Raw genomic sequence first — 9,349 nt, 5'->3', positions numbered from 1 at the left:
GCTGTTCCTGTAAGGCGGGGAGACAATGAGTAAACTCTCCTTCCGAGCGCGGGCGCTGGACGCCGCCAAACCGCTGCCTATCTACCGCGGCAAGGACATGCCTGATCTCAACGACTGCGTCTCCATCAACCGGGCCGTGCCCCAGATGCCCACCGGGATGGAGAAGGAGGAGGAATCGGTAGGGACTCGAGTGTTTATTACCCCCCCTTCCCTCCTCCCCCCTCCCCTTTGTCAGTCGGGCCTCGCCATTCACAGAGCGCTTTACGCTCGCTGGAGGGCGCCGCTGCCGCTCCAATGCATGGGACTCTACGCCGGCGGAGTAGCGTAAATCCTCTTGGCCGGCGTAGCGCCCGCCCGCGGCCGCCATGTTGTTGCGTCCCAGTGTTGTGATTAGCTCGCAGCGCTGCTTACGCTGCCGTAAGGGGGCCTTGCCGTAAGCGGCGGCCGGGAATGGCGCAGAGAATGCGCTGGCCGCATTTGGCGTACGGCCTCTGTTTACCTTTTTCTCATCCACTTCCCGGCGCAGTGTTAATGGTGGGGGAATCTTTGGCTAGGAAGGATTTTTTCCCTCACTTTCAAATTTGATTTTGTATTGGGTTCTTTTTGAAATGACTGTGGAAAGTGAAGCGCTTTCAAAACAAACATCTTCCTCCTAGCAAGGTAATCATTCTTGGTCTCTCCCACCCCGCTCGAGATGGTGCAGCGGGATCACTCGGTGCAGCACTGCGGTGGGGGAGGGCGGGGGCCGCCACAACCGGGCCGGACGGAGGGTTAAGTGAACCGTCTGCTGCCCCGCTCAGCGATCTCAGGGCAGGCGCGGGGGACAGCTCGGCCGGCCTCGCCGGGACGGCCCCCCCTCAGTGCGCAACGTTAGAGAGGAACCCGGAATGCTCGGGACCGAGCCGCCGGCGCTGCGCTGTCCCCAGGCTGTCCTCGAGAACTGTCATTGGAGAGTGGTCCCTTAGAAGTTGAGGACCCGGTGCATATAAATTTATGATGGTTGTATTTTTGATGATATAGCACCTTTTGGCAAAAATACTGCTTTCCCCCCCGTGGGTTAAATTTTGTATTTGGCTGAATTTCATCTGGCTTTATAGTGTTTATGACTTGAGAGGTGGTACTTGCGTGAGAAGTTCATAGTAACTGCACCCTCAAGAATTTCTTCAATGAACCTGTGGTCCCGCCTTATTGTCAACCTCGGGTGTGTGTGGATTGGTTCTCTTGCCTCTGTGACTGTCAAAAGAAAGCTCAAGGTTTCCGTGATTGGTTTTCTCTTTTGACTATTAATATTGCAGGAAATGCTTTTATGCCTTTGATTGGCTGGTCGAATTCTGACCTCATTATGTTACCCTGTTATTACTACTTTCTGCTGTGACTTAATCACCTTTCTCTTTGGTATTTGACTACTTGAAAGTCTTCCGTTTTCAATAGAAAGTGAATATGGCGGTAGCATCAGGATGAACAGTTAAAAAAATACATAAGATCAAAACCCAACATTTATTCGTAAGGTTTAGAGCTGAGAAATATATGATAATTATTCTTCTTTTTTCCCTTTTAATGAAAATTGTTCCTAACTCAGTTTTTAAGGGGAAGGATAATGAAAATAAAGCCATACTATGTACAATAACTGATTATATTGAACTTTAAAAAACAACTTTGGAAGTCTTAGTTTTTTTTTATGGGTCTTGATCACAAAAGAAAGGTGACTTTTGAGTCTTAAAAGTACAGTATCTGCATTGTATGTAATTACTTGGATTATTTTTGAACTTGAGTGAAGAAACCTGTTCTAGAATGAGCAGTTAGCCCCTGGCAGATGTATTATTTTGCAATCAACAGTATATAGTTTGCCACATATGTTTTGGTATTTTATCTTAATTTAGGAAGAAAACTTGCAGATTATTTTTTCACTTTGTATTATAAATAAAAGCGCTTATCCTAGTCACAATTTTGTACTATTAACTTTTTTGGCAAAACTTGTGATTTTCAATCTAGAGGATGCGTGCTAAGCTTGGATTCTTTTTAGTAGTCTGCTTCAGTTGCCCAATTTTAAGGACGAACATATCCAGATTCTGATAGAACTACAGTTGAAACCCAGGACTTCTGATTCTTTGTCTTATCATTTCTGCCTCTAATGTTACAAGTGGAGGTTCTTGAAATCAAAATTAAACCCTAACAGTTAAGATTTGTAGTCTAAACTCTTTTGCTTCCCAGAATGTCCAATCGGGGTGATAGCTTTTTATTTTTTTTTAAGTTAAATTAACATGTATGTCAGAAAATTTGTGCTTTCATGAATGACAGCCAATTTGATTCTGTCTTTTTTTACAGGATTTGTTATTAAGCAGAATTAAGTATTTTAAAAAGGGTTCTACCATGATAAACAGTTCTAAGCATCAGTGAAATATAAATTTCACAAATGTTTTGTGTTTCACTTGAATTGTACTTTAACTTCCAATACCTAGATGCATTTGATTAGTTATCTTTATACTTTTTTTTTAAAAATCACATAGACTTGTAAGAAAGAGACCTTGGCTTATGGATTTGTAGTTGTTGCTTGGTGTTTCTAAACCATTTTTTCTTTCTTGGCTGGGAAAATCCTTTGACTTACTTTGAAGCCTTGGTGGATGGCTGTCCCCCACTCCCTATCCATTTCCATCCTTCTTTAAAATTAAGGCCTATCACCTCTGTATAGCTATTGGATTATCATTCGACTTTGTTTATATAGTCATTAACTCAATTTTGAGTTACGTCCTGTCAGTGCCTGGATGACGTGATCTAGGTGTTCTTTGGCATTAGCATTGTTGATAGCCATATCATTCTCTTAGCCTTTTCTTTTCTTTTGGACATGTAAGCATCTTCTCCCACTTCCTTATTTTCATGGTTTTTAAACTAAGGTCTGTCAGTTGGCACCCTCATTTAACTCGGTCCCTCTAGTGATCCTTCTGGCACTTGGTCTAGGTCAGATACTGCAAACTTAAGTTTGTTTAGAGTCTAAACCAAAAAAGTCAGGTGATCAATAATTCTGCCAACTCCCAAAGAGTGTTGTATAGTGGTAGTTGATGTTTTTAGTGATATCTACCGTTTATGGACTACCTCTTATGTTCCCATGCTGAGGACTTTACATATATTAACTTCATTTAACCCTTTTTAAAATCAGCATTTTGAGGTATAATTTACATGCAATCAAACGTACCCGTTTATAGCATAGAGTTTGTTGAATTTTGACAAGCGTATACACCTGTGGAGGCAAGATATAGAACATTACCAAAATTGAAAAAATTCCCTTGTGCTCCTTTGCAGTCTCTCTCTGCCTCTGATTTCAAGCAGACGCTTATCTGTTTTCTTTTACTATAGCTTAGTTTTGCCTTTTTTAGTATTTCATATATATGGAATCATACTTTTTTGTGTCTAGCTTCCATTGCTCAGCATGATGCATTTAAGATTCATCCTTGTTGTATAAGTCTATTCCTTTTTAATGCTGAGTAGTATTCTGGTGAATTTAGTAAATTATATCCATCTATCTATTGTTGGATATTTGAGTTGTTTCCAGGTTTTGGTTATCATTTAATCTTGGGAACTGCCTTTTGAGGTATTACTGTTTCTGTTTTATAGATGAAGAATGGAAAGGTCTTACTGCTAATAATGGACACAGCTAGAATTCAAGCCCTTGCCTTTAATGTCACAAAAGCCTATTCTTGTAATCACCGTGTTGCATATTCAGGGTTCTTACAGAACCCAGAATTATCACCTGAACTGTTATTAAGTTCATTATGGTTTTTGTAAATAATATTGTACTTTTTATACTTTTGGGGAATTTAAAAGATAATGTCAATTTGGTCAGACTATTAAATTTTTGAGAAGTGTAGTTTTTTCATCACTTAATTTGGTCTTTTTGCCCTTAATTTGACTTTTCAGATTTTTAGTTTTTTCTTGGCAATTTGTTAACTTTGCTTTTCTCTCTGTTGCCACCATTATGTTTATCTGACTGTTTATGTTATCTTAAGCATGTAAGAAATGTGTGAGAAACTATTCTATTATTTAGGTTTCTGTTTTGCTAGAATATAAATTCTATAAAGGCAAAGATTTTGCTTGTTTTGTTCACTAGTATATTCCAAGTGCCTGGAACTGTGCCTGGACCGTAACATATGCCTTACACAAGTTTGTTGAGTGTTGAATGAGCTTCTGTTTTGTTTTTTTTTCCCTATACCAACAGCCATGTTTTTGTGTTTTCACCCTCTTTCTGTGTCTATCTCTCAAATGCATACACACACACGCGTGTACATACACAAATTCATTGGCAGAATTTAATTATTATTATTAGTTTTTGAGTTGGAGTCTCACTCTGTTACCCAGGCTGGAGTGCAGTGGCACACTCACGGCCACTGCAACCTCGACCTGCTGGGCTCAGGCAGTCCTTCCACCTCAGCCTTCCAAGTAGTCGGAACTACAGGTGCACACTACCACACCCAGCTAGTTTTTGATTTATTGTAGAGATGAGGTCTTGTCAAGTTGCCTGTGCTGGTTTTGAACCCGTGGTCTCAGGCAATTCTCTCGTCTCGGCCCGCCAAAGTGCTGGGTTTATAGGCTTGAACCACTGTGCCCGACCTGGAATTTAATTTTTTTCCAGGAATTTTTGGTTGTGTACTTTGGTATTATATATATCTAAATATTAGATCTTTTCCCCTTGAATCAGAGGCCTCTTTAAATATAGACTTTTTTTGACACAGGTATGATTGCAATATTAGTCTTTATCTTATGTTAATTAACTCTCCCATGGGCGTATGTAGATTTGTGTAAGACATTTCTTCATACCAGAGTGAACCAACATCTACATGAATCATGTGATTCACCTGATTTTTAAAGAATATCATGACTGATTAGAATTGCCATTTCCCCTTCATATGTTGTCTAATTTTTGTCATTATCTTAATATTTTAAGTGATATTTTGAATGATAGAGTAGGCATATAATCAGTCTTAATAGCTTTTCCAAATTACTTTGCACGAATATGTTTCATGTTTCATAATAAAGAGGTTCTAGAGAGGCTATAAAATGCAGTTTTGTAAATTGATACTGTAAAACCATGAAGCATTTCTTCTTTCAACAAAAGCAAATGACATGCCAAGTGTTACCTAAAATGCCAGTTGTTATCTAAATAAATATTTGGAAACTAAAGTGGTCTATTAAAAGTATGTGTAAAGTGGTATATTAAAAGTATGTGTAAGGCTGTGTGCTGAAGTGTTGTTAGGATTGAAAGAAGATACAGACCTTGATTTCATGGAACTTACATGAGTAATTGAGGTCAAAAACATGTATCTGTAATTAGTGAAAACTATGAAGTTAAGTCAACACTGACAGACATTGAAAGAGCATTAGAAAAAGTGAAATGTCAGTGAAGTTAGAGGAGTGAGAGAAAACTTACTGCAGTGTTATAGAAAAGACTTCTTGGAGAGAGGCGTAACAATTTGGGCTATCAGCTTTGTTTGTGTGGTATATTTTGAAGAAAATACTTGAACATGGGAATATTTAAAGCAAGTCCTGTGGATGTCAAGTAGACTAAAGGTTCTTCCATTTAGATATTTTCTGTCTTTTTTGCCTATGCTGCTTCCCATGATGATAGAAACTCCAAGAGGGCAACACTCTGATGTTGCTGACCGTATATATAATTTTCCTAACTCTTTTCTTTTAGAACTGCAAACATCTTTTACTTCTTTCTTCCCCTTCCTTTTTTCCTTGCTATACCTTTAGCACTAGAAACTGTTTAAAACATAGAAGCATTCAGTAAATATTTAGTGAATAAATGAATAAAAATTGGGGTGGAGATGAGGTTGGGAAAAGGGTAGAATTACACCAGATTATAGATATTTTTTGCCTAAGGAAATTGTATGATGAAAGAAACTATGGTGAATCCTTATGTAAACATACTCCTTTAACAAGAACTTAAAGAAATGATTTATATGTATTATGTGTAAGTCTAGACTTTATTTGTTATCAGTTCTCTAACAATGAGGCCTTATAAATATTTGACAGGTGGGATGATTAGGCTGGTTTCAAGTAACAGAAACCAAATCTGGTTACTTTAAGGATCCAGAGGATTTTCTCACTGACTTCAAGGAAGGATTGAATAGTCAAATCTTGGGAAGGTCAAGAACCAGGGCAACCATAAAGCCTTTCAGCAACAAGTGACCTTAATATCACTTCTTTAACAATTCCCAATCTTCTGAGAAGTGGTATAGGGTAGTGGTTAAGTGCATGTGTTCTGGTGCCAAACTGTATAGGTTTGAGTCTTTGGGCAGGTTAATGTTCTCTATAAAATCTTATGGGGTTGTTGGAAGGATGAATTATAGTATGCTTGGAACAATTCATGGCATGCAGTAAGCATTCAGTAAATATTAGCTATTATTATTATTATTATCATTGCTAAGTTTCTCCAAAATTCTAGATTCTTGAGATAGAGTGTTGTTGGTCTGGATTGTATCAGGTATCTACTTCCCATCAAGGAGCAGGGGAAGTTAGTATATATGTGTTGGTAAGGGTTGCCTTCCCAGGCTGAGAGCTGCCCTGAGAGATCTACTACTGATGGGAGTATAACGTGATCAAAAGTTAAGCTAAATTGTTGTAATCCATGGTTTGTCCCAAGGTATATTTGTATACAGTACTCACTGTGTTTTTCCAAACCATGCATTTGTAATATGTTGTAATGAGAACATAATATTTTGTATGTATTATGTTTGAAAATGAAATTTTAATTAAGAACTGTAAAAGAAGTCTCGAAACTCCTTTTAAAGAAAGCAAACCCTTCATGCTTCTTAATTTTCAAAGTAATAAGGGATTAATTATGTGTGACTTCATAGAAATTATTTAACCTTCTAGCCCTTAGTTTTCTAATTTGTGAAATAGAATTGGACTAAGTGACCTTTCAGGTACCTTTGGCTCTAAAAATTTCTTGTATCTCCTGGGCATATTGTCCAGAATGGTAATTAGATTAAAAGCACTAACAAATGTGATGCTAAATATTAAGAAACTGTTGATGCATAAGTTTTAACTCTTTCATCCTACTGAGGTGCTGTCAGTTTGGCTTATAGTGCTTTCTTTCATGAGGATCAGTTATGCTTGTTCACTGTCTGATGCTATTTTTTCCTAGTACTCAGGAGAGCAGTTACCACTCAGTGAAGTTTTGGATATGACCATGACCATTTCTTTGCTTTCATGAAATTCTCTTTCACTATCTTTATTTATTGCTGTAAGTATTCTGAAGTTGTGGTTCTTTTAGTCCTTACCACTGGAGTTTATTTTAATTTTCTAATATCTCATGTTTCTTACTTTAGTGTGTGTATAAGGGGTTGTGTGAATGTTACATATGTATGAGTGAGTGAGAGTGCATACACAAGAGAGTAGACACATATTTTCACAACTAGACTAAATGCTTTAAGGAAGATGTCGTGTCTTTGTTTTATTCAGTATCTGAGACAGGCAGGATAGCAACCCAGGCAAATAAGTGATAGAAAGGTTGCAATACAGGTAATAACCATGATGTTGATTATTTGGATTAAGTTTGGTTGTGTCACAAAACATACAACTCTGCATCTTCATTTAGTTTTAAGTAGAACTGAAGTAGAAAAACAGTAATGGGCGCATAAGGACAGCTTGAGGACGAAAGGCTGACAGGGATCAGCCACTAAGGAGACCAGTGTAGATAGTAGAAGGTCCTTCATGATTATTTGATTTTGACTTAAAGTTGATCCTTGATTATTTTTACCTTGTCTGTACTATTTACATGGAACATACTTCAAATTTGCCTACTCCATCATGCAGGACTGTTTCTTAAGGGATTATTTAAGAAGATGGCAGTCATTTCCAGATTCTCCTCGGCACAATTTCATTGTGTGTATTTGCTTTTAGCTTTCTTTTTTCCTGTCAGCTAGTATTGCTGTGAAGTCAGAAGAATGCAGAGTGAAAGAGTCAGCTTCTCTAACTCACACTTTTGCTCCCCAGATTACTTTCTTCCTTTTTTTTTTGTTTTGATGGGCAAAGGACATGAGGCTATTGGTTGGGGAGTCAACAAGCAACACTCAGTTGTACTGCTAATTTGATGAAGTTGTTGGAACTTTGAAATTGTGATTTACATTCCAACACCTTTCCCTATGGGCAAGGTAAATTACTTAACTTTCTTAAGCTCCATTTCTTCATCTGTTTAATGAGAAGTATCAAAGCGTAGTTTTAAAGATTAAACTTTTTGTAAAGACTTAAGTTGGTGCCTTTTACAGGCAACTGCTTTTTTTTAAATTAAGTTTTCAGGCCGGGTGTGGTGGCTCATGCCTATAATCCCAGCACTTTGGGAGGTCGAGGTGAGAGGATTGCCTGAGCCCGAGTTGAAGACCAGCTGAGACAACTTGACAAGACCCCATCTCTACAATAAATAAAAAAATTAGTTGGGTGTGGTGGCGCATGCCTATAGTTCCAAATACTTGGAAGACTGAAGCAGAAGGATTGCCTGAGTCTAGCAGGTTGAAGCTACGGTAGCCATGAGTATGCCCCTGCACTCCAGCCTGGATGATAGAGTGAGACTCTGACTCAAAAAAAAAAAAAAAAAAAAAAATTGTAGTAAATTAACAGTTTTCATTTATAGAGGATAGCAAATATAAAGGGTTGTGGAAAAGTGAAATATACCAAGTATTTCCATACATTATTCTGTAATATTGTTTCAAATTTTTTATACTGCTAATTAAAAATATTCTTACAATTTGAGGCTAGGAGTTTGAAATTAACCTGGCAACATAGACCTCATCTCTACAAAAGATTAAAAAATTAGCTGGGTGTGTGATACTTGACTGTGGTTCTATCTGAGGTGGGAGCTATGATTACACTGCTGCACTCCGGGATGGATGGTAAAGTGAGAATGAAACCCTGTCTTTAAAAAAAGCATATATATTTTTACAGCTGTCAAACATAGCAAGGTAACGTGTATTTTCCTCTGTTTTCTGGCAGAGCAGTTAACAAATTGGTTTAAAAAATTTAAGACCTTGAAAATTTGCTACCAAGAGAATGAAATCTTTAGCCAATCCTTAGAATAATAATTGGACCCTGAATAATTAATGGGTAAATAATTAATGGGTATTTGTTTTTCAGAGTTGGTTTTTTTTTAAAGATTAGTCATGGGGAAAAGTAGATTTTAGTGATGCGATTTTGTTCAGTGGGTGGTATACACTAGAAAAGTGAATGAAAAGAGACATTCTGATATACTAGTGAACTCTGGGATGAGCACCTATATTTGGAAATTTTGGAAAGTTTGGCATTGATGAGGATAGTCATGCCATTTATTTGATCCTTGAGATATCTCTGGGACACTGTT

General features: G+C 37.8%; 1 protein-coding gene across 2 annotated transcripts in view; it reads left to right on the top strand.

Annotated features, from left to right (window-relative positions):
• The window catches only part of EPC2 (enhancer of polycomb homolog 2), a 114,180-nt gene that overhangs the window by 128 nt on the left and 104,703 nt on the right, over positions 1-9,349 (top strand). Inside the window, exon 2 of one of the 2 annotated variants that reach the window (XM_008059868.2) lies at positions 15-178. In XM_008059868.2, the coding sequence (XP_008058059.1) occupies positions 26-178 (153 nt within the window). In that variant the 5' untranslated portion in view covers positions 15-25. Of the gene's footprint in view, positions 1-14; positions 179-634; positions 661-9,349 lie in introns of those variants that run through there. The other variant, XM_008059869.1, reaches the window with a different exon arrangement.

This window comes from Carlito syrichta, unplaced genomic scaffold, assembly GCF_000164805.1.
Source record: "Carlito syrichta isolate Samal-C Ts95f unplaced genomic scaffold, Tarsius_syrichta-2.0.1 Scaffold304408, whole genome shotgun sequence".
In the NCBI taxonomy this organism is placed as follows: domain Eukaryota; kingdom Metazoa; phylum Chordata; class Mammalia; order Primates; family Tarsiidae; genus Carlito; species Carlito syrichta.
Note: the sequence above shows the minus strand (reverse complement) of the source record. Positions and strands in the feature narration are given on the sequence as shown.